Source organism: Miniopterus schreibersii, assembly GCF_964146895.1.
Source record: "Miniopterus schreibersii genome assembly, chromosome: 21".
NCBI lineage: Eukaryota > Metazoa > Chordata > Mammalia > Chiroptera > Miniopteridae > Miniopterus > Miniopterus schreibersii.
The window spans coordinates 3,804,566-3,829,496 of NC_138123.1; the positions used below are offsets into that span (position 1 = coordinate 3,804,566).

A 24,931-nucleotide genomic window follows, 5' to 3' on the forward strand; every position below is an offset into this window, starting at 1 on the left:
AAATCGCTTCGTAGTATCTCGAGAGTCTTTTTTGACACCAGAGTTCCAACCTAATAGAATTCATGGACTGCATCCTCTTGGTTTTTGCATAATAGACCTGCGTGAGTGGCAGAAAGTCACTTTTTAATCTTCCCACATGAAATAGGTATTCAAATATCTGAAAACTTGGTAGTATTTCCCTAGGAGTTGCTGGACTTGTATATATTTCCACAACAGGACAGAATAAAATGCAGAGAGGTCAATACAGGAAGATGATCTTTGCAAAAGAGCCTTTAAAACTCAGGATGTAGGAAACAAACTTCCCTAAACCCTATTTGAATTTTCTATATGTATTTTTTAACTCAAACTCTTTTTCTACCATTCTAGGCTTGAATGTGACTGGGAAGGACAAGCGAACACGGGAATGAGATTCTTAATCAACGAGCAGGGAGCCATTGTCGAAGTCTCAAGCCATTCGCTAACACTCCTCCGAAGTTTCCCCCGCATAGGAAAACAACTATTTTATGTTTAAATATGTTCCAAGATTTTGGTTGTGATTGCACAGAATTTAATCACATCACTATTATAAATGTTAAAAATAGCTGATTGATTTTAACAAACTTGAACATAATGAAATGAGTCCTATTTGTAGCCCTGGGATGGCACCTCTCACAGGTTTTGCACAAATTCTGTGCTTGTGAGCTTCGCAACAGTCGTTGTAGTTGTGCAATAAGGGGAAGTAGGAAGCAAATGTGTACCCAATGGGTGGCAAGCACTGGGGCACACGTCACTTCTCTGTTAACAGTCACCTTAGGTCTGGCTGTCAGTCTCAGACAAATTACTCTCTCGGGCACCCCTCTGAATACCAGTTGGTATTCGGACAAGTTCTCTACATAGTGTCTCCTTTTCTCATAAATGAAAAGAAGTGATTCCTCGATCCCCAGTAGGGGGCATGCAAGTGGCAGCCAATCAATGCTTCTCTCTCATCAATGTTTCTCTCCCTCCCTCTCTCTCTAAAATCAATAAAAACATATTTAAAAAATAAAGAAAATATACGTAAATTTCTAAAAAGAGAAAAAAGTTGATTCCTTTAGTCCTTCATTTTGAAAACGATCTTTGTTTCCCTTCTACATGCCTATGCCCTTCCACGTTTCCAGGATAGAACATGAAAGATACAGTCCCCACCCTCAAGGTGCTCGCAACCTAGCGAGGAAGACAACCAGGTCAACCAATAATTCTAGTAGAGAAAGCTAAGTAGCGAGAGGTGGGAACACAGAGGAAAACTGAGGACCTCACATGTCCTGCTGCACCAGGCCAGTCCTTACTCAAACTCTAATACACTGTCCCAGCCTCGGGATACACAATAAAGATCTATGAATAGTGGGAGGCCAGTAAGTCAATGAATGAAAGAACCACAAATCAGTATTCTCAAAAATATTTTGTTCTAATAGTGTTTAATAATGCTCAAATAAATATTTAATGTTTACTACCTTGGCCCATAGCTGTGTGCAACCATTGCAAAAAATCCCTATTGTTACGCCTGACGTGCACCCCTCCAAAATTCATATGTGGAACCCCTAACCCCCAGGACCTCAGAATGTGGCTGTACTTGGAGACGGGGTTTTTGGAGAGGTGATTAAGATAAAATGAGGCCTTCAGTGTGGGTCCTAAGCCAATGTGAACTCAGAAAAACAAACTCCAGTGTCCTTATAAGAAGAAGAAAGCTGGACACACAGGACACCAGGGATGAGCACTCAGAGAGGGAAGACATGCGAGGCTGAGGCCAGAAGGTGGCCATCTGCAAGCCAAGGAGAGAGGCCTCAGGAGGAACCGGACTTGCTGACACCTTGATCTTGGATTTCGAGCCTCCAAGGCTGTGGGAAAATAAATCCCTGCTACCTAAGCCACCCGGTCTGACATTTTCTCATGGCGGCTCTAGCAAACTACCGTTTCTGGGATGGATTCAAAGGATATATTCTTCTTTCGTGTCCATGGTTAAGTGAAACAAAAAGATATGAGGTCATGCGGCCGGGAGTTATAAAAATCCAGGTTTACACGCACAACCTTTCATTACTGACTTTGGAGAAATGGCTCCTCTCTCCTCTCAAGACCACACTCTGCAGGCCTATAACCTCTCGCTTTATCGCCTGAATTTATGCAGGCTCAGCATGAGACAGCTCCCATCTAAAATAAGTAGGGTTCCTTCCAACTTAAAAAATAAAGCTAACATCCGAATGAGACATTTTAATTGACGTGTTGTCTTTCGGAATACATTGATGATGTGACGGAGATATAAATGTTATATTAATATTTTGACACCGCTGATTGTCACAGTGTCATGGAATTTCCCAGCATTTTTACTTTAATCTCATCTAGTTGAGATCTGTGACTTGGGGGCAGAGCACCCAAATTCTAGTCCTAGCTATATCACTGACCAACTTCATGAATCCAGGCAGATCCATTAAGTTCTCTGAATCTCTATTTCTTTATCTACAAAATGGATATACATCTGTTTAACTTTTATATGATTGTGTCATGTAAAGGCTCCAAGGAGCTGGTACATGTGAAAATATTTTCAAAGTACAAGTTATCAAGAAAAACAAAGACATCAGGAAATATTCACCTGTTCTTGGGGGGTGAGAAAAATCTAAGTTTTTCTACCTAAGGAAGAAACTATGAAGGAAAGTATTATAGACTAGACTGAAAGTTTAAGCAAAATCACTTACACACCACCATAAAGGAAAAAAATAGCAATAAAAAAGACTGACAAAAGTTAGATATGAGGAAAGAGTGCTTTGAATTTAATCTCTGCCTCTTTTCTTCTGACATATTCAATGCAGCTAAATTCATTGAATATCCTTGATGTCTATACACTGAGTACTTCACTATATCATTTATAGTTTAGACGTTTTAATCCCTCTCTGTCTTTATTTTTAGAGAAAGGATGACTTAAGAATCTGAGAGTGTAGGTCTGCTAATAGAAGTATTCTCCTATAGTTTGCTGAATTTTCTAAATCGGATAGAGAGACAAAGCGTGTCCAGATGTGGTTCCTAATGAGGTCACTGGGCTTTGCTCCGTAATCGAGGCCCCTCCAAAAATACAGTTGTAGGCTTAGCATCTGCAACAAGGTTAATGGAAATCTGCACCAAGGGTAAATACTTGAGCAGATTGTGTCATCGGGAAATATTTAAACACCATCTAAAAGGATTTAAAATAAGTAGATTTCATTTTACACTGACCGATGCACAGAAATGTAATACAATAGATCTGCTAACAAATAAACACGACGCCCTTCTCTCCTCTCCTCCCCAACCCCTTGCCATCTGTATTGTTAAGTCCAATTAGCTTCTGGCATTTCAAGTTCTAACCTACTTGTCCTCTCACCCAACGAATGGAGAAAACAGCTATCCAGGTGCACCCATGGCTGTTTCAGAGTAATGTCATTTTTCAATTATTTACTTTCAAATATGCAGATGAGCTCAGGCTACCCCAGTTCTAAAAAGCCTTCAGTGGCTCCCCTCTGCCTCGGAACCAAGTTCAAACACCTGAGCACACCTGAACACCTCTGACACCTCGACTCCTGCCTCTCACTGCTCTGGACCCCTTACCCAGGGCGCTCAGTCACATGCAACTGTGACTCTTTTATTTCCATGAGACGCACATTCACAGCTCTGTGCCATTGGGCCATTGGCCATCCCGCCCGGCCCTTAGGCTTGCCTGTTTTTCAGCTCTGAGATTCTAAAGCCTCGCTTCTTTTTCTAATTCAGGCTTTTCCCCTTGCCTCCTCAAGGTTCCCCAGACTTGGTATAATCTAATGCTCTGTCTCTATGACATAGAAAGGGCACAAGTATGACTTAGTAATAGAGAGGCCCAGTGACTCATAGATGAGATCACCGCCGTACCTGAAAGCCCTCACACATTCCGCCTTATTAATACTGGGCCTCACAGACTGGAACACAAGCATGTCAACAGGATCCCCCTCGGTAACATGACTTTATGGAGGAGGAGTGATTTCCATGCACTGCACTGCGCTACTCAGAAACCTCAAATTAAAGAAAATATCAAGGTCAAACTGAGGTTTTATTTTGCGAAGACAGGGTCTTTTGGAAACCATCAGTCTGAATGGATATAACTTAGCTCAGATTTGCAGGGTGTTGAGAAGGTTCCTCACAGCGCTTGGTTAGACGTACCTAACCTTTAAATGCTGTTGTTTTATTTTTTTATTTTTTATGACGCCATAAGCCATACAGCGTCTTCCACAATAAATTTCTCACCATAAGACTTAAGTGCCTGGAAGGTTCAAGATGAACATGGCTATTTTGCTGCTTATACGTGATTCTGTCTGACCTTGGCAAGTAAGACAGAAAGTTTGAGCGCTTTTGGTTGTTTAAAGATATAAATATTTATTGCCTTATCTGACTTTACCAGAAATTCATCTGTTTTCCCTCTCTCCTTCCCTTCTCTCGGTCTCTGTCTCTCTTACACACACACACACACACACACACACTTCTTACACTGTTGTTATCTTCATCTGAAGGCCTCATTCTCAGAGACAGAAACCCAGGTCCTGAGAACCCCAGTGGGGGGGGGTTCTCCATGGTGCTGGAATCAGGACCCCCACCTCCCACCCCCTTCCCCAAACATTACGATGACTGTAGATTAGATGATACCCTTGAAAACATACCTGGGTGATGGTTTGGTGTCAGACTGGTTAATAGAGTCCCTAGTGACCTTCTCCCCTTTGGGGGCTTCAGTAGTTGTAAGCAGTAATGTCTTAGGTTGGGCTAACCCAGAACAATTTATGTTTCGTGCAAAAAAGAAGTATCCAAAGAGGTCACCCCTCTTTCTTCACCGGTTAGTACAACTCATACAAGCCTCCTTGTTAGGCTCACAGAGTACTTCCATGGTTACCCCTCTCTTGCACCCCTTGTTTCTGAAAACTTTGCAGGCCTCTCCGAGACATCTCAGGAACTTCTTAAAGATTGCCCGTTTCTGGTAGGGTGCGCATTTAAATGAGAATGATTTGGTTGGCTACAGCTTGGAGAGTCGTCATCAATCAGAATGCTATCTAGCCTGAACTTTGAAACAATCCCAGTATGTTGAAGAGACAAAAGGTGGGTTTTTTTTTTTTTCCTACCTATTTATGAACATACTGTATACACACATCTTAAGTGGCCCACAACAGCTCTGCTGGTGATATCAATGGAGGTCCTTCAATCTTTCGATAATGTTTTTAATCATAAGCTTTAAGGCAATTGTTTCCACCTCAAAATTCTTTAAAAAAAAAAAAAAATCTGTTATGGGACAGAAATAAGAGATTAATGGAGATCTTGCAAAAAAAGATAAATGGCACCACCGGAATCCCACAAAACTGGGGGAAAAAATTAATTGAACCTATACTTTTGATAAATATTTATTTTTTGCAGAAGAAAAATGCATACTAGTTTAAGCTGTCATTACCCTAACCTACATCCTATTTTTCATATTATTAGTAATATATAATGTGGTAGTTTATATTCAAAAATAAAACTAGAATGTATATACCTCATGTATTTATCCCGAAATACACCAAGGTTACTATGGTTACGGAAAATCCATTACCTTTGAATACAGAATGAAAAAGTTTGACTTAAAGTGTGTGCTATTTATTATCGCAAACATCAACAGCCTTCCGGAGGTTCTCTAACTGGGTTCATTTTTCAGTGTCACGACTGACCCACCATACTACTAGCTTATGGCCTATGCAAGGCAAAAAATTTGAACTGTATGCATTTTTAAATATATTTTGTACTAACTCAAGGTGCAGCAATGCCTTTGACTTTTAATGCTTCCTATTTAAGAGAAAGAAGAAAAAAAAAAAACACCACCCTCCAACCACCTAGATGCTAAGTGGCTTCTGAATTGGAGGGCATTTCATCTGCTTTACCCACACCCACCATGGCTGCCAGACCCCTTGGCTGCACGTCACAGAACTTAAAAGGAAGCTACAAATAAATGAAGTGGGGTAAGGAAAATACTGGGGACATGTTCGATGTTGGGGGGCCTTAAGCTAAGTTATCAAGGAAGTTTTGAGGGCGTAGAAGGTAAAGAATTTTAAAGAGTAACGATGACTGTAACCAGGGAAAACCGGGTATGAAATGTAGCTCTTGAAGAAGTTTTAAAATCATTCCTCGCTCCATTAAGTGTTTGCTCATCAGATAAATTAAAGTAAAATATAAATGGCTGATAATCGTGCAGAAAAGCATGATTATTCGGTATAACTAGTAGCCAAACATACAAATACAAACAAATTTTCACATGTAAAATTACCAAAGATGTAAGAACATAACACTCATCAATGTGCAGCTGGGGACCATGTGGGTCCCAGCTTCAGTCCTGGGACCTGGTGGAGGCCAAGGAGTCAGATGCTTAGCTCTTTGTGGTGATATATCCCCAAGGCCCCCTCTGCACCTGAGCCAAGTTATATCAGTAGAAGGACTGGGTAAGGGGTGGTGGGCTCTACAGTGGGACACCCTTGGGTGAAGCTTTGGCTTCACCGGAAGTGTGATGTAACCACAGAAGTCATACAATTTTAGTGGCTTAACAGGGGACAAAAATAACCAACCCAATTTTTAAAACCAATTCTCAGGTAACTATCAATTACTGTTGTCTGAAATACAGATACATATGTATATAGCCCTCCAAAATTGTATACACCCGCTTTGAATAATTGTAAAAGCAGCGTCTATTAAAATACATTTCATTTTCATAATTGAGCTGTCAGCTGTTAAAGGTGTGTATGCATTTTGGGGGGAAATACACACACGCACACATACACACACACTGGTTTGCAATGATATAATACACACATATTCTAAAACAGACTATAATTCCTTACTGATATGTACAGAAGTCTTACTCACCTCTGACCGTGTAATTCTCCCCGATGCCTGAATAGATCCGCCTCCCATCCATATACAGGGAGTACCGAGTGATAATCCCATTGGCTTTTCTGGGTGGACTCCAGGACAGCGTCAGAGAATTGGGAAGGGATTTGGCTACTGGCGGCTGAACCTCTTGTGGAGCTGAGGGGGAGAAGAGAGATTTACGGAGTCTAATTTTAGTTTACTTTTCCAATGCAAACTTTTCAGACCCAAACCAATAAATCACGGACTAAACCTGAAGTCCCACGCACGGGAATGTTCCTGATTCGCGGGCAGCTTGTGGGTAATTGCTTTAGGAAGAGTGCTAAGTGACTGTCGTGAATTTATGAGAATCTGCATGGGTGATGGATGGGAAGTCCCAGCGGGTTCACTTGCCGGGCGCGTTGCTTCATCACGAGCGCGAGCGGCCCACGATCGCGGGGGGCGCGCCCATGAAAGCAGGTGGAGCAGATAAGGCCCCTGCCCTCCAGAAGCTTTTGGTCTTAGGCCGCACTGGTGAGAGTGGTTTGTAACAAGATATAAAGAAGCGTGTGCATAACCATGGAAATTGCCAGAAGGTACAGAAGCAATTTAATTAATTATATAGGAAAACTAGATTCTGTGCAAGTCTTTTTTTTTTAAATGGGAGTTGGTTCATTTTCTGTAATGGTCAATGAGTTGGAGTCATAGGAACTAAAAGCTTTTAAAAACGGATCCTAAACATACCTATTGGTAGTAAATTTAATTTTTTTTAATTTATTGATTTTAGAGAGGGAGGGAGGGAGAGGGGAGAGGGAGAAACATCCAGTTGCTGTTCCAGCTACTCATGCCTTTGTTGGTTGATTCTTATGTGGGTCCTGACTGGGGTTCAAACCCGCAACCTTGGCATATCGGGATGACGCTCTCACCAACTGAGCTACCCGGCCAGGATGGCGATAAATTTAAAGAAAAACTGGAACTCGGGAATTCCTTACAGGCCTGGGAGGGAAAGGTGAGCTGCACGAGTGGGCATCTCTCTGGGGCACAGCTGTGAGGGAGATTTGAAGGGGACAAGGCAAAACCTTGGACGGGGGATGCAGCAGCTGCACAGAAAGCAACGAGAGAGGACAATCTTCCCCACACTGAAGCTGGGGGTGGCACTTGAGATGATGCTCGTGTCCCCAGCAGAAGCAGTGACACATGAAGAAAAGCTGCTGTTCGCAGCAGACGAGACAAAGAGGCGTCGAGAAAACACTGAAGATGGGCCACGGGTGATGTAGCCCAGGTGAGGGGCTCTGCTGAGGTCAGGTGCACAGCACAAGGAATAAAGGATTTCACCAAGTCCTTTATTCTGTCACCGAGTCCCCACACGGGCACCGACCTTCTCTCACACATCATCTGGGCAAGTGGCACCTGCTACACAACTGAAAAGAAGGCCTGGGAAGAAGGGGGAGAAAGGGGGGAGAATGGATACTGGGAAAGAGAAAGGCTGACTATATACCCCTAAAGAGCAAGCTCTGAACGCCCCTAAATAACTTCATCCCCAGACGGTACAAGCAACACACGACCCCTGTCACCCGGGGGAGAGGAACGGGGGGGACAGTGCTTCAAAGGTTCTGAGAGCTTTCCTCCTTGAAGGGATGCGCTGTGATGCTCGAGCAAAGCTTGCCCTTTGGGCTGCTGAAATATTTCCTATTTCTCGCTGCCATCTTAACACGGGCTCCCCGAAATGTCCGTTTACGCACATGAGTTCCAAGCACAGCAAGAGGGAGGCTGGCGTCGGAAGGAGGCGAGCAGAGGCCCCATCGTACTGGGATAATCGTTGCCTGAGCTGGTGCTGGGCAGTTAAGAGAGACCGTGGAAATCAACCATTTGGTTCTCAATTTCATACTGAGCTGTACAATCAATTCTTTTTAGTCAGACTGTCTCTAGATTTACTTCTGAGCCATAGTAAAATGAGGAAGCTTTCATTAATCTTTCAGATGCTTCATATTAATGACAAGGCTCTTGCATGAACAATGTAACAGCAATTAAAAAGCCCATTAATCTGCATTACAGCTATTAAAGATGCATGTCATTAAAGGGTATGGAGTTTGATTCATTTTTGCACCCCCCCCAAAAATGGAGCAATTATGGCCTGGCAATGCACTTTGTCATCAAATTAGGTTGGGGTTTTCCAGCAAATGGCCTTGCAGCATTTAGCTCTTCTCCTGTTTTATTATTCATGACTGAGATGGGGGAAGTCAAGACCTTTGAAATTACTTTACCTTCTTGTGGAGTGGAGATGTTCAGTGCCTGTGAGCTCTCGGTGCAGCCAGCCAAAGTGCAAGCAGTTAGGGTTACCGCGTAGTTTTTGAAGGGTAGCAAGCCCGTCAATACGCCTGTAATGGGAGAGAGAAAAGAGGTTTGCGTGTTTACTGTAAGCTGCTCTAAAGAACATTATGGGTGTGTGCATGTGTGTTGAGAGAGAGACACCAAGAGATATCAAACCATCACATGTGCCTCTAATTCATTTTCCAACCGGTGTGCTCACTGCAGAATGCAATAACTAGTAAAAAAAAAAAAAAAAAAAGTGAGACCAACTTATTAAGACAGCTCAAAACACCATTTTACCGTATGTGTTTCTCAAAGCATGCGTGCCCTGAGACACTTGCCCTGTGAAATGGGGGTGCCACCGAGAGTTCGGGAAGCAGAGCCCAGTGCATCCGAGAGCTGAGGCGTACATTACCCCATTCCAGGGCCCTGGGCCTCCCGCGGAAACAAAACGCTTTCATTTTCCTCCACCTACCATTTCTCAGGCTTGTCTAACCCGAGTCCTTTGTATGCAGCATCTATTAACACACTTCAGGAAATGCTACTCCCAAGAGCGGCTTCATTATTTTAACAGTAGGACACACACATATACAAACTCTTTGTTCATGTTGCGGCAAACAAACACGCGAATCAACATAGTTGGACAATTAGCGAATGAGATCATGACGCTTTTGAACTTCTACTTGCAAAAATTATTAGTTAATTTAATTAAAACACCTGTCCTCAACAGAAGCGTTGCACTCGGAAGTGGTGAATTAACCTGGCTTGGTGGTAGATGTATAAGGTTTGTTCAGCAATTAAAAGTACCCGTAGAAATGTAAACATATTTTGTTTACCGGTCTTCATAATCAAGGCAGAAGCTCTTGATTTAGCGAATCTTGTGAATTAAAGTAGTACCAAAAATCTAATTTGGGTATTTTCTCACCAGTGTTTTCACACGTTTTCCAGAGCTGTCTCTAATCCTAAGCACAGAGATTGTCACCATTCTGATATAAAAATGGCCCCAGTCATGGGATCCCTTTATGGAGCAAACCTTTGGTAATTGTTTTAACGCGCCAATATTGGTGACAGCTTACATCAGTCACACACAAGTTTTTTGTTGGGTTTTTTTTTGTTTTTAAATATATCTTTATTGATTTCAGAGAGAGGAAAGGCGAGGGAGAGAGAGAGAGACAGAAACATCAATGATGAGTCATTGATCGAGCCCGCAACCCGGGCATGTGCCCTGACCGGGAATTGAACCCTGATCGCCTGGATCCCAGGTAGATGTTCAACCGCTGAGCCACGCCCAGCTGGGCACACACACAAGTTTTAACACACACGTTTCCCTCCCCCAAGAGATGATTTTAAAAATTGAAAGAGCAAAGAGACAGGATGAAACAAAGACCACAGCCATCGTCTGTTTTGGTTCTTGCCACATCTGAATCCCAGGTGGAAAGTTTTGGGTGGTTTGTAAAACACACTTTGAAGACTATGGCTTTTTTTTCTTCTTATTTCCAGTGGGGATCTTGTTCACAACGCCCTGTGACAGAGACAAGGTTCATCCAATCACGGGAAAAATTTTCCCTAAACACAGATTAGTCTTATCTGTTTCAGTAAGAGGAGCAGTGTAAGGATTGAGCACTTTCTCTCGTCAGGTTACAACACATCAGCTCGGGTACAAGCAGGAGCCGGTCAACTGAACAGAGGATCTTCACTAAACCGGAAAAACAGCAACGTCATCCCATCGCTCGCGACACGTGGCTTCTCTCTTTTGTTTCTTAGAATGGGGACTTTACCAGGATGGATTCGAGTGGACGCTTGGGAAAGTTCTACGGCTGCCAAAGAAAGAGCAAAGGAATATTCTCTCCAAGGCTAAGGGAGGCAGCCCTTCTTGGACATGCGCCTGGAGATGGCTGAGTGAGTGACCCAGTGGCCTTGCTGTAAGTGTCAGAATCAGACTTACATTATAGACTCTCCAGGAGAAAGCAAAGTAGAACCATCATGATTATGTATCATCATCAAAAGGTATTTATCAATTTTTCTTCTACATACCTCCGGGAAGGGAGCCTTGGAATAGAACCGATCTCTACGTTTCTAACCTGAGAAAATGTTAGAGCTAGAGGGACCCTAAACATAACCGCAATGCAGAGATGAGTATATAAAGCAGAGGACCTGTATATATTCAGGGGGAAGAGGCACTTACAAGACCTGACTTCCCAGTCCTAGATGGCAAGAGACCTAAACTTAAGTAAAGACAAGCAGAAAAAAATGGGATGATTATTGAAAGTATATTTTAGTTGCCCTGGCCGGTTTGGCTCCGTGGTTAGAGCCTCGGCCCTCGGAATGAAGGGTCCCAGGTTTGATATCGGTCAAGGGCATGTACCTCGGGTGCAGGCTCGATCCCCAGCCCCAGTTGGGGTGCATGTGGGAGGCAACCAATTGATGTGTCTGTCTCACGTTGATGTCTCTCTCTCTCTCTTTGAAAAGCAATGGAAAAAATACCCTCGGGTAAGCATTAAAAAAAATATATTTTAGTAAATATTTAAAAAGCACTGAAAACTATATACTGTGACATATGTATAAAGGAACCCTAGACAGAAAGATGTGGCACGAATTCTGCAAACACAGAAAACCCAGTAAGAGAAAGTGGGGTAGTTTCCCTTTAGGACCCCGTGGGGTGTTTACAATGAACACCTGACAGTGAGGGCCTTCAAGACTGGCTTGGGTGTAAATCTCTTTCCTGGGGACACATCCCAGAGGAGACTGTCCCTACCTCCGGGCAGGCTGGGTGACCTCTCGAACTCTCCCTTTCCGTCAGTCACAAACCTCTGTGAAATGAGAAAACGGTCCCCACCACGTCAGGAAAACTGCCAGTCCCTTTTGATAATGGAAGAGGGTGAGTTGGAAAAAAAAACAAACACCCTTCCATAAGCATAAAGCAGGCATTATTGATGTCTTAAAAGTGTGACTATCCCACGGAACTGGGCAGCTTTGGTATCCGGATCAAAATCACTGGCACCAGCGGCGCCCAGGACGCCCAGTGCTAAGCGATAATGCATTTTGCATTAATGCTTAACATGGAGAAACCCTGCCTCGCCACCGAGGGAGTTGGAGGGTAGGTTAAGTATAGTCCCTCTGAACTGCGGCCTGGTAGGTGCAGAGAGCCCAAGCTGACGGGGGGCAGGGTCCTGATGGAAGGGGAGGAAGTTTAAGAGCTGGGGGGCGATGTGGCTCCAAAGCTATGCTCCGAGGATGTCCCACAGCAGAGGGGAAGAGCCTGCCCTGAGCACCTTGCAATTTTCAAGCCCTTCACACCGATTCGGGGGGGCTCCTTTACTTCTTTATTTGTCCTACCGTCCAGCCGTTATTATGGTCCTTTACCCAAAGTGGGCACTTGATGTTTGACCTCAAAATGAAGGCTTTTCACCTTCTTACCTGTCCTCACTAGAAGGGAACCCCCCCCACGCCTTCCCCAGGGAGCCAGCAAAGTACCGGAGATTGTTTCTTTTGACCGCTTAGATGATTATTTACAACGTTTTCTTCCCCCTCCGCTCGCCTCCAGTTTCAGAGGAGCTGAAGAGGAATGTTAACAACTGGAGGCAGCCCGGACGACCTGAGAGAGTCACCGCAGAGCTGGCACCGGGCGTGGGGGCTTCCGGGCCTGTCACTGAACTGTGGGCCGGGGAGGCAGGGAGACAACAGAGGGGGCAGCCTTGACGTTGAGATCCCGCGATCAACGCCTCCGACTAAACGCAGGCAAGTACAGATGCTCCTGAAACTCAGCTGGAGGCACGCGGCAAACCGGCACCTTATATTTTACTTATTTAAAATATGTTCTTATTGATTTCAGAGAGAGGAAGGGAGAGGGGGAGAGAGAGATGAAAACATCAATGATGAGAGTCATTGATCGGCTGCCTCCCGCACGCCCCCTGCTGGGGATCGAGCCCGCAACCCGGGCCTGTGCCCCGACCGGGAATCGAACCCCAATCTCCTGGATCCTACACGGGTCTATGCTCAACCGCTGAGCCACACCAGCCCAGCAAATGGCATCTGGAGAAGAAACAGGCTCTGGGCTCCTGTTTACAGCCCTGCGTGGGCCCCGCCCCCCCAGCCGCCAGCCTAGGTGTTTGGCCCGAATCCACTGTAATCTGTTCCCCTTCATTATGTTAATCTGTGGGCGGAAAGATTCCTGTCATCTCCGGATCGCCTCTACGGCAGCGGTAAACACCTTGGCCTGTCTGTAATTGGACAGGTGTCTGCGTCGATGTCACCCAGCTTTTAATTCAATTAAAGCCCCGGCTGCGCGCGCTCCTTACCCATTCATTTTCCGCTGCGCTCTTAGCCTGGCGCTGAGGTCCGCACGCGGCGACCGCCTGCCCGGGGTCCAGAGTCCAGGGGAGACCCGCAAAGACCAGGCACAATGTTTCAAGTGGGCCCCAAGACCCAAGAGGACTTTCAGGTCATCAAATCATCTGCAGTAATCTGGAGACCCTGTCTGTCTGTCTGTCTGTCTGTCTCTGCCTCTCCCTGGTCCCCCTTTACATTTTCTGTGATCTAAACGCTGTCTTCTGCCCCCGGCCAGCAGGAATTAGGAGCAGGCCCAGCAAACAGAAAGGCGGCTTCTAGCTTCCTGTCCCCAGGGCTCTGCTCGGTCTCCAGAGAACTCATCAGACGACAATGCTCTGCTTTATTTGCTGGCATTTCACATTTGGATCAAGAAAGCGAGCTGGGCAAAGAGCAAGGCATTTATTAAGAGGGCCATCTGGCGAGGGGTGGCACGCGGGCGGAGCTGGCACTGCCACCCGGGGACCCAACGGGAGGACCCGCTTTTTGCAAGAAAACCGGCCGGCCGGGGGAAGGAAGCAGAGGAGGCCGCTCTCCCGGCCCGGGATGCCGCGGCTGCGTGGAAAAATTCTGGGTTTTAAGGACGCGTCTCCGAGCGAGTTCGGAGCTGCAAACCCGCCCGGGGTGTGGATTAGAGAGCAAATCAACCCAGCTACCCACGCTCTCCGCCCCCTTAAAGGAGGTGTGGGAAATAAATCGAAGTTCTAACACAGACATTTTGACACGCTGACCCCATGAAACTGAATAATGACATTTGTAAAAATTGGATGAAAATGTAACGGTTTCACAGAGATGGGGAAACACACCCAGGATGCGTCTCCTCCGGTCCTCAGTGGCCCAGGAAGGCGGCTTTTTTTTTTCCTCTCCTCGTGTTTTTGGTAATATTTTAAATGAAAATAAGGGTCCCTACTACTTAGAAAACGAAAGTCAATTTTCATTTTAGCCCAAAGGTGGGACGCTACACGCACATACCCCAAAACTAAGACAATCCTCTGAAAACTCTAAAAACAATTTTTTTATGTGGTATTTCCTTCAAATGGACTTTCTGGCTTCCTTTAAAAATCCCAGCAGGGAGTGAAGCACATCACGTCCCTGGGATCAGAGACTAAACCGATTCTGATGCTTACGGGGAGGAAAAGGAATCTCCTTACACTTTTATTTCTTTTGTGTAACACAGGGCCGCATCCCAGTCTTAAAGAAAGAGGTAAACGATGATTTTTATTGACCTCAAAGCATTATTCAGTTAAGATTCTCCTAGCAGGCCGACATCTAACCTGGAGTTTTTAACCCGCGCCTTTGTGGTTGGAACTACAGCCCTTCTCTGTCATTGTCATTGTCATTCCAATTCTGCAACAGGGTGGAGGCGCCCGCTCATGGTGACTCTTTATTTAACCTAAAGGGCTGACACTCAAGTCCTCAGAGCTCTTCAAGACAAGGCTGGACTCCCGGAGCAGAGAGGAAGGGACAGAAACGGAGTCATCCCTTACTGCCCAGGGACCCAGATCCCCTGCAGGAAGGGATGCTGAAGCACACGGTGTGAAATGTGTCGCCCAAATCCAGCAGCACAGCTGAGAGTAGAACCTGTCCCCTGACCCCAAGATCACCGTTCTTGCCACTGACCTAAGCCTCCGGCCCACAAGAGGACAAGCGACCGATGGAAGAAACATTACTAGAAACAGGAGCGTGCTTTTTACAGCGCATATTTCATTTAAAATCCACCTTAAAATGCGTTAAAAGATCCAAATTCATTACTAAGACCTACTATGCACCAACAGAAAGCAGCATGTCTGTCTCCCAGAATGAGCCAGTACGTAAGCCTGTAAGATTCCCTTACGAAACGACGGATTCTTAAGAAATGCCATTCATATCAGTGCATGTGTGTCGCTGTCGACTGTAACATCGGGCTTTTATATAAAATATATATCATTTTGATCAGTTCCAAATCTATCACAAATATTAAAAGGCCACAAAAGTTAGAAAACAGAAAATTTGAAGCGACTTTTTTTTTTTAAATCAAATCTGATAGGTAACCTTGATGTATTTATATCAACTATAGACATGCCTAGTTGATGATCATAATACAGTAAATCTTATATATAAACATCATTTTTGATACAACATGTTGCCAAAAAGAAACCTACATTCTTCTCTGAATTCTTACTGCCTCCAGTAAAACAAATACCTTGTAAAAGGCTCTGTCTGAAGATGCCACAAGGTACCAGTGGTCCAGGCGCATTATGTATTCAGGGAACTTAGACAAAACTATTAACTCATCAGCGCTGCATTACCTAATGAAACTCTTCTACATTAGCTAAGCAGGAACATTACATCATCTCTATTTTTATTATTTATGTCACAGGCCATATTTTTGTCCTGTGAATTTTTTCAGACCAACTTCTTTTGAGATTTACATTGAAAGGAAGAGTTTGTAATAAACTACAAAGGTGTAATATTAATTTATGAAGTACTATAAAAATGGCAGACTCCCTCAAAATTCATTTTTTAATACTATCGTCCAAAGGAATTTTTGAAATTTACTTCTGACGTTTGGCTACTGTGGCAGAGACCGCTAAGTACCACACTGTATATATTCTCCTGTTCCTCACAATAAACTAAATAAATATATATATATTTTTTTAGCTGAGCAAATGGCCCCTTTGAAAAAGGAGAGTCCCCAACATTTTCCACAGCTAGGTATAGCCATGGGGCTACGTTCTGACCACAGACTGTAACCAGAGGTTACAGAAGGAATAACTTCTGAAACACGTCTTTAAAGTGAACGTGCGTATCTTTCTCTCCGCTGGATGGAATCCAGACTGGATGGCTGAGCTCACGCAGCCATCGTGGGCCACGAGGAAGCAGCAGCCTTGTCCCTAAGGATGGCACAGCAGATGAAATGTAGGCACTGTGACCCTGGCACTGTGAACGTTCCACCTGATACTAACTGAACGTCTATCACCAGAGGGAGAAAAACTTAATCTTGCTTAAATCATTGCTGTTTTGGGTTCTCTGTCTCTCCGGTGAAATCAACTGAAAATGAAAACCTCATCTATACTGTTTTTCCCACATAAAACTTTAACATTGTACATAATATTATACTTGGTGAGTGTGCTTGGACTATATGTTGGTGGTATAAAAGCAGATTGCTTGTTATGTGTATTTTACCAAAAAACAAACAAAAAACCAGCAACAAAAAGATAGCAAAGGCCGGATGCAGCAGTAGGCTGAAACTGAGTATATGATGTTTGTGTTTTTAATAGATGAGCATTTCTTGCTCTGTGTAATTAGTATCAATGTGGCAACATCAGCTTCCATTATTTTTAATTACAAATGCACAGCGTGTGAGGCCTATAAGGTGTAAGTTTTAGAACTGATATTTAGATTCTACTCATCAATATTTTTTCCCTTTAGAAATACATATATTAAGTTCCAAATATACGTTTAAGTTGTGATGACTCTGGATATTATCTCGTAAAACTAGCGAACTTTAACACTATTGAGACTTTAGTACAAACCAGTAGTTCAGGACTGAACTCGGCAGGATAAAACACTATTAGTATTATTCTGAGTATGCATAATCTTGTGTGCAGAGCCCAAGAATCTGCATTTTTTGAAGCAATCCAGGCATCATCTTATGACCAACAGAGCTGAGAATCGGTAACTATTAGTGCTAGCTGCGGAAGACAGAAAACGAGAGATTTTCAGTACGTAACCCACTTGCTTCAGGTAGATGAGCTTGTACTGCATATGACGTCTGAGCCAGTTTCCCTACAAAAGCTGTATTCTAAATTAAATTGTCCTTCCTTTCTTTTTCTACACAAATTTAGATTTATTCGGGCCACCTGAAAGATTATTATTGGTTCTCCTGCTAAACTATAATGAATAATAAATATTATTGTTATCTATTATTCCATTTGAGAAAGGACTTAACTCCTAGACTTCGGCTCAATGTAATACAATAAAAAAATTGAGAAAAATATCTTCTATGTACCGGCAATCCTTAGCATTACGAAATATGCCTATAATCAAGTTTACATGTTTAAACACCTTAAAGAAAAAAAGAAATAATTGTCCACGTGCAGATTGTTGAACCCACTCTTTCTTGACAAAAATCGCAAATCAAATTGAGAAGTCACTTTCGGAGCAGCCCTGGGCTTGAAGGCAAATGCCAGGGTTGTCTCTCCGGGCAGCCGCTTCGCATGTTAACAGGGCTGGAGGGAAAATCAGCCACAGCCCCGCCGTTAATTGGAGCCCTTTGCAAGGCGGCGAGAGACGCACTGGAGTGGTAGCTGCAGGGCTTTCTACCCTGGGGCTCCAGCTGCCGAAATGAACTTTCGAGAACTCCTGCTCTGAACCCTGGCCCTAGGAGGGCACAGCGTCCGGCCTGCGGCCCACAGGGGCCCATTTGCTCTTGAGTGGGGCTGTTAACCCTTGGACTCTCCACGCTTCTGGGATTTATCTCATTTAATCCTCTGGTAGCCAAATTCATTAGTGGTAAATATTCGGCCTCACTAGTCTCCCAGTTCCCTTAGTTAATATTCATCTTTTTTTTTTTTTCCCCGTTTGCCTTCTGCATTTTATAAACCTGACCATCATTTCCCATTTCCTTTCGATGATCATTTCGTTTAATTTTTTGTCTATGTCTATGACTAATATTTTCCTTTGCTAATTTTATCTACTGACATTTAATATTTTGTCATTTTTCTAAAGACAGCTGACATTTTTTTGTCCTAACTTTTCAAGTTTCAGTCGGGAGGTGAAAGCTGTCATAAGAATTTCTGGGTGAAATTGAGACTTGCTCGCTGGTCAGACTCTGCTTTTACCAGGGTTTCCCGATGCTGGCTTCACACGACCTGCAGACACTGAGAAAAATACCTAAATGCCAACACCCAGGCCACATTCCCGACCAAAGAATGTCTGCAGGCGGTGCCCAGGAATCAGCATTTTTACTGAGTGCCCGTTTGGAAAACGTAGGTTGAGAATTTTTAGTGATAAACTGTTTTTCCCCAGCCAGCTTAGCTACAATGTGCCCACTGGGAAACGTCAAACTGTGGACTAAATCAGGGTGGATTTTTATCGGGTGGTAAAAATAAAGACAAAGGAAGTAAAAATAAGATTCTGTAAAAAAAACTGTTGGTATATCTGAGCTATACAGTCTGAAGAGCCTTAAATAAAAAGGGCTGGAGGGGGTTGAGCAATAGATCTGCGGAGAAGATAATTAAGGTTACTCCAAAATCCATATGATTTTTTTTTTACTTTATAAAATTCTTTGACAGAGGAAAATAGTATTTTTACATCAGATTTTTGGATGTATTTTACTTCTTTTGGTCAAAGGCTTAACTTTGACTTTCTATTTCCAGGGGCTTTCACATTTCATGAAGCTGTAAGCCGCTGTCCTGTTACACGCGTGCACACAGTTGAGCCCGGGGCGCGCGTGTGGTGTGCGTGAGTCTGACCCACTCCAGGGGCCGCCTGGCATGCTGCCCTGTGAGAAACCGACTCACCGGGATGCCCTCAAACTGCTGGAGCTCCGGTGCTCCTCTGCCTTGACATGATTAGATTTAATCAACGATTTTACAATAAATAATGGTGCTGTGAACTTGGGCTAACCCCAAAGGCTGCAATTTTGCCTGGTGACAGAGGTCAGCTGGTGGTGTCTGGTATGTACGGGATCCCCAAGAGATGTCTGAAGAGTTTTGAGAGCTGTAGACACCTGTGGCCTAATCTTTTGGGGACAGAGAGAATATCAACCTTGTAGGCACGTGATCCTATATGGCATTATTCTTGCCATTCCAGGTAGATGCAGGCTCCTATCTCATTAGACAGTTCTTGTTTTTAATCAGGCAAAAGTAGATGAATAAATAATGTATTTTGGGGGAAAAGAAACCGTGAAGAAAGCTTTTACTTAAAATCAAACAAAGAGGCCCGCTGGTATGGCTTAGTTGGGTGAGCACTGTCCAGTGCACCAGGAGGTCACGGTTTGATTCCCGGTCAGGGCACATGCCCTGGTTGCGGGTTCGATCCCCAGCAGGGGGGCGTGCAGGTCAATGACTCTCACCATCGATGTTTCTCTCTCTTTCTCTCCCTCTCCTTTCCTCTCTCCGAAGTCAATCAAAACCTATCTCTTAACAACATCAAACTAAAAGAAATGAGTAAGTTTACTCCGGGAGGGAGTCGCCGTTACCTGTGAGGTTGTTGGTGTCCACAAGCTCGGAGGTGGCGCAGGGCGTGGCGGGCGGGCCGGCAACCCTGTCCTGGCCGCAGGCTCTCAGGACGTACCTCTCGATCAGGCCTCTAACCTCGACGTGTTCATCCCAGGTCACTTCCACGCTGGACCCATTGATGCCGCGGGCTCGGGCGGGGGGCGGCACTCTCTGCGGAGCTGGGGCAGAGTGAGAGAGAAGAGAGGAGGCAGACGGCCGTGGCCGCCGTAAATCAGGCCCGGCCATTAGCATAAATACAATTTATTAGAGTTGTAACTTTTCAGCACTGATTTAACATGACTGCACATCCTGAGCCGTTCGGCTTAAGCGGTATTTCAAAACCATCAAAACTCCATGGACATAACGTTCTTCCCAGCCTGGCCCAGGCCTTCCCGAAACATTTGATGGGGCCGCCGTGTTCTAAACATCACCCGAAAAGGGGGTGGAAGGTGGGCAGGTAACGAGCTCACACAAAGTAACGATGCCCCCCTTCGAAGCACGGTAATTAGAGTGTTATTACGCCCAGCGGTTTGACACTTTTATATCTCCGATGCAGTAGCCAAAAAAAAAAAATATCGCCAATGTACTCGAATGTCTGATCTCGTTTTCAAAACGCGACTGTTTTCAAGTCTGTGTTAAAAAAAAAAAAATCAAAATTCTATGGGATGTGAATGAGATAAGGTTACACGGCTCCCTGCATTTCGGGAGGTGGAAAAGTTGGTGTCCTTGAGATTCTACACAATCGCTTCTGGGGACGTTTTCTGCAGGGTTTCACGAAACACTAACAGGGAATGAGAAAGTTTAAAGCCACAGCGAAACCTCACTTACAAGCTGCGTCCCCTAATTTCAAAAATCCATACCTTTAACTAGTCATTACGTGTTTCCACGGTTCTGATCAGTAAAAACTTCATCACAGCTGAGCGCGCCGGGGACGCTGAGAAGAAGCCCAAGGAGCCCCCTGGCAGGATGATGGATGAGAGGCCTGCCCTGGCTGCCCGTGGACCCCTGAGCCCTCCCGGCAGAGGGTCACTCCCGTTTCCCCGCGTCCAGCGCCTCCCTCTCTGACTTGACTGTTCAGACCAGTAAAAGGACAGTGTCCAGGGAAACCGGGGAGGAGAGGAAGCACAGAGGTGGAGAGCTGGGGCCTGTGCCGTCGGAGCACCGCGAGCGCCTCCAGAAAGCGCACGGCCGCGCAATTGGGATGCAAGTAGAGGGACCACAGGAGGGAGGCTGATTTTATTAGTTCTGAAATGTGGTACCCGGAGAAGTGCAGGACTGTCTAACAGATGGTCTCCTCATAAGGGACAGAGCAAAACTGACTCAAAAATAATTAAATAGCGCAATTATTCGGCAACCCCTGGGAGCATGTAGCTGCTCGGGGTTGCGGCCGGATTGTAAATATGAATTTATGGCGTAAGTCTTTGTGGTCAGATCGTTGTTATAAATTCAGAGCCCTGTTTGCATATTTTCTCAGTGGTCCTCAAAAAGGGAGACTATCAAGCTATGTCAGTGAGGCGCTTTCTAGATACCTATTGACTGAATCAGACGGAAAGAGCCCTTTACAGTGTGTTTGTTAAAAGTAGGGGAGTTTGAATGGGGGCAGAGGACAGGCCAGTAACAGATGCATATTTTATATATCAGAGCTTTATCCAAGCTCTGAAGATGAAAAAGATTTGAAGAGCGCATTCAACTCATTGTTTCTCCTACAAAAAGATGTCAATTTGAGTCCTCCCTGGGCCCAGCCAGCGTGGCTCAGCGGTTGAGCGTTGACCTATGAACCAGGAGATTGTGGTTCGATTCCCGGTCAGGGCGCAGGCCCGGGTTTGTGGGCTGGATCCCCAGCAGGGGGCGAGCAGGAGGCAGCCGATCCATGACTCTCTCATCACTGATGTTTCTCTCTCCCTCTCCTTCTCCCTTCCTCTCTCTGAAATCAATTTAAAAAAACCACATATGCATTTGCCTTTCTGTCAGATATCTGACCCAAAAGGGTAGCAAGCTACTGAGTCACAAAACTTTCTGTGATGAACGCCTTCCTGTGACAATATTACGCAAAACGGTGTTTCGGTCACTGTCAGCGGCTCAGCGCATTGACAAATCGGCTGTCTGCGATGCGACCTAATGTATTCTGCCTGCCTCCCAGTCGTCTCCCCTCTAACTGAGAAAAAAAAAAAAAAAGAAAGAAAATGAGACCAATCAGCAATTTCTATCCTGGGAGAGTCACTCTCAGCTGCTAAAGTCAACACCATGGCAAACGTCTGCTCGGATGGGATAAAAGACGCACGTGCTTCCAGCCAGGGCGCAGGTTTCAGATGCACCTGCAGCAAGAGGGAGGCCAGAGGGGGCCACCCCCACTTTACGGGGATCCCAACGTCAGCCGCCCGGGTGCAGTCTGTAAAGGTTTCCTGTCCTAGGCCGTATCACTGTTGAATTCTTAAGACAACATAGAACTTCTTTCTGCCTGTGAACAGGAAGAATCAAGCCTGAGCCAATACTTACTGGAGACCTGAAAAATCGACAGCACCCATCTACTAGGCGCGGGAGCCCTCGGCAGATGCGTCTGCCAACCGAGGCACGCTCCGGACGAGACCGCAGGCTGCTCCCGGGTCAGGGTGACGCTCTTCTCTGCACAGACACGGATGCGCAAGCATGTGCACGTGTGGGCACACACGCATCTGAAGATAAATAATATCTACCTGCTCCCGTCGTGCGTCCCCGGCTCCAGTCACTACAGACAGAGCCTCCTTCGTGCGAGGCTATCACTCGGTACAGGTACTCTTAAATGGAAAGGGGGGGAGGAAAAGTAAAAGATGAGGCGTGCAGATGAGCGATGGGTGGTGGGCTGGGAGGGAGGGAGGCGGGGACGGGGCGGGGACGAGGCGGGGACGAGGCGGGGACGAGGCGGGGCGTGTGGCCTGCAAAGGGAGCACCTGCTCCTTACCTGTGAAAGGCCTGAGCCCCGGCTCCTGAGCGCTCCTCTCGTGTCCCCGGTACACCAGGATGGAGTCATTTCCCCTGCAGTTAACGGCGCTGTCACTTGATGGGCAGCCGTCCAGATTGACTCTGACAGCGCCGCTGGACACAGATGCCAAGCTGACGACGGCGCCCCGCGCGAACGCCACCTCCCTGACGCAGCCGCCGAAACCTGGCAGACGGGAGGCCGCGTGGCGTGAGGGGCCGGGGCCCTCATCACCCATGAGCTCCTGACGACGGGGTTCGTTCTGATGGGGGGGGGGGGTGCTGTAGGTACAGTTTTGAAACGCTCGCATCTCCTCTGGGGAATCCTTACGCCTCCTCTTGTGTTGTTTTTTTTTTAATCAGGCTAAGCTGTCACAAGCAAATGTTTATATTTATGTTATTTTGAAAAACAATATAAGCTGGTAAGTATAATCCAATTGAACTCAGTTCAGCTGAAAGTGTTTGTTATCTCTCTTCAGGCCTCCAAATAACTAAAAGGCGGCCCAGAACTCTGGGCTGACGAGCCAGACAGTAGCCCTTCCGAAGGAGGCTGCCCGACACCAGGCGCCTGGCTCATCACCCACCCCGCCCCTCCACGGGGCATGGCCTGTGACACCGTGTGCCAGGCCGTCACTTCCAACCCAGCGGTCAGGCATGGTCCCAAGGGACCGTTCTAAGCTAAATGCCCAGGACCTGAGCTAGCACATGTTCAGCAAAGCACGTTGCCCGGCATTTCCAAAGCACAGGGAAAAATTAATCTGCATTTTATTCCAAAGAAGATTGCAATATTAATGGATTAAAAAAAAAATAGCCCTAATATGACCACAAGATAGAGCCTCTGAAAAGACGTGCTAATTGAGAAGTGTGGGAAGATTTTTAAGGCTGTTGATAATGGACTGAAAAAAAAATATATAATACGTGAACATGATTAATCGGAACTGGAGTTTAGTTCAGGTGGTGGCCCCTCTATATGGTGAATGTTCTCCTGGTCTCTGTATAAAACCTGTGGTCACATGTAAAGATCAGTATCACTCAAAGCATCTGAGTTAGAATCTTAGGGGATGGGGTCATAGAATATGCATTTTTAAAGACCTTTCCAGGCAATTGCAATGTATGCTGGATAGCAGTAACAATGATGATACTACTACTAATAATCATAATAACAATAATCGCTAATTTCATTGGGTTCTTACTATGCCCCAGCTACTGTGCTTCGTATTTTGTCAGTGGTTTGAGAACCACTGATGTGGCTAATACCGATAGAAATTTAGTATTGCCCATAAATAAAATATCTTTCAGTATTACAGATTCAGGCTTAGTGCAAATTAAATTATTCCCCTTGGGTCTGTGTTGATGTTCTAAACTTCTATCATTATAACATGACAATTCCAGTTTAAGCTGTGTTTCTAGGGCCAGCGTGGTGGTGGGTGTTGGGACGCTTTAAAGTATAACACTTGATGGGCAGGGATTTTTTTCCCTCCTAGATGTAAATAAGGCCAAGTCATCTTGCTCATATAAAGGGTTTTCGAGCTCCTTCTAACCTCAGAAACCTGAAGTCAGGAGAAGCCTTTATGTGAACGCAATATTTCCAGCTTCTGTTACATCTTAAGTGCCTTGAAAATGTCATTACTGTCTCACACCTCAGATATTCATTAACTCCTTACTCATACCCTCCTAAAAGTCTTCGTAGAGCAGGCCATATATTTCCTACTCAAAGGCATTTAAATCTTTATGTACTTACCAAATAGGTAAAAACTGCGTCGTGGAAATTTTAAGCATTCAGAGCATAGATTTTGAAGTGTGTGGGGAAGATATTTTTCTATGTGGGAGCATGCTGGGTCACAGCTGGGAGTTTCTCTGTTTCCCCCCTCTCTAGAGAAGGAACACTGGCCCATGCCCATGACAAGAACACTTCTGTAAGAAAGTGGACTTTGCCGCCAGGATGCCTGAACCATGGGCTTGCTCTCTAGCTGCTCACTAGTCATGCGACCTTGGGCAAATACTTTCCTTTCTGCTCATCTGAAAAATGGGGATATGAGTACCACCACCTAACTCACAGGCTTGTCATGAAGAAAAACTCACTTACTCTCTTGTAAAGCTCTCAGAACCCTGCCCGGCACACAGAACACACTCCGCTATTTGTTGGCCTTTTAAAATTAAGAATTTCTCTAATTATGCTCAAGAGCATTGTATGAGTTAAACGCTATGAGTTGCATGAGTTATGTGTTCCTCTGATTATGTTAAAACCCTTGATGTGAGTTAAATGCTTGCTT

General features: G+C 45.1%; 1 protein-coding gene across 1 annotated transcript in view; it reads right to left on the reverse strand.

Annotated features, from left to right (window-relative positions):
- The window catches only part of USH2A (usherin), a gene marked incomplete at its 5' end in the record, with an annotated part of 301,919 nt that overhangs the window by 155,605 nt on the left and 121,383 nt on the right, over positions 1-24,931 (reverse strand). Inside the window, 5 exons of the mRNA XM_081124187.1 lie at positions 6,883-7,044; positions 9,129-9,242; positions 19,685-19,882; positions 22,397-22,477; positions 22,642-22,845. Coding sequence (XP_080980313.1) covers positions 6,883-7,044; positions 9,129-9,242; positions 19,685-19,882; positions 22,397-22,477; positions 22,642-22,845 — 759 coding nt within the window. The remainder of the gene's footprint in view (positions 1-6,882; positions 7,045-9,128; positions 9,243-19,684; positions 19,883-22,396; positions 22,478-22,641; positions 22,846-24,931) is intronic.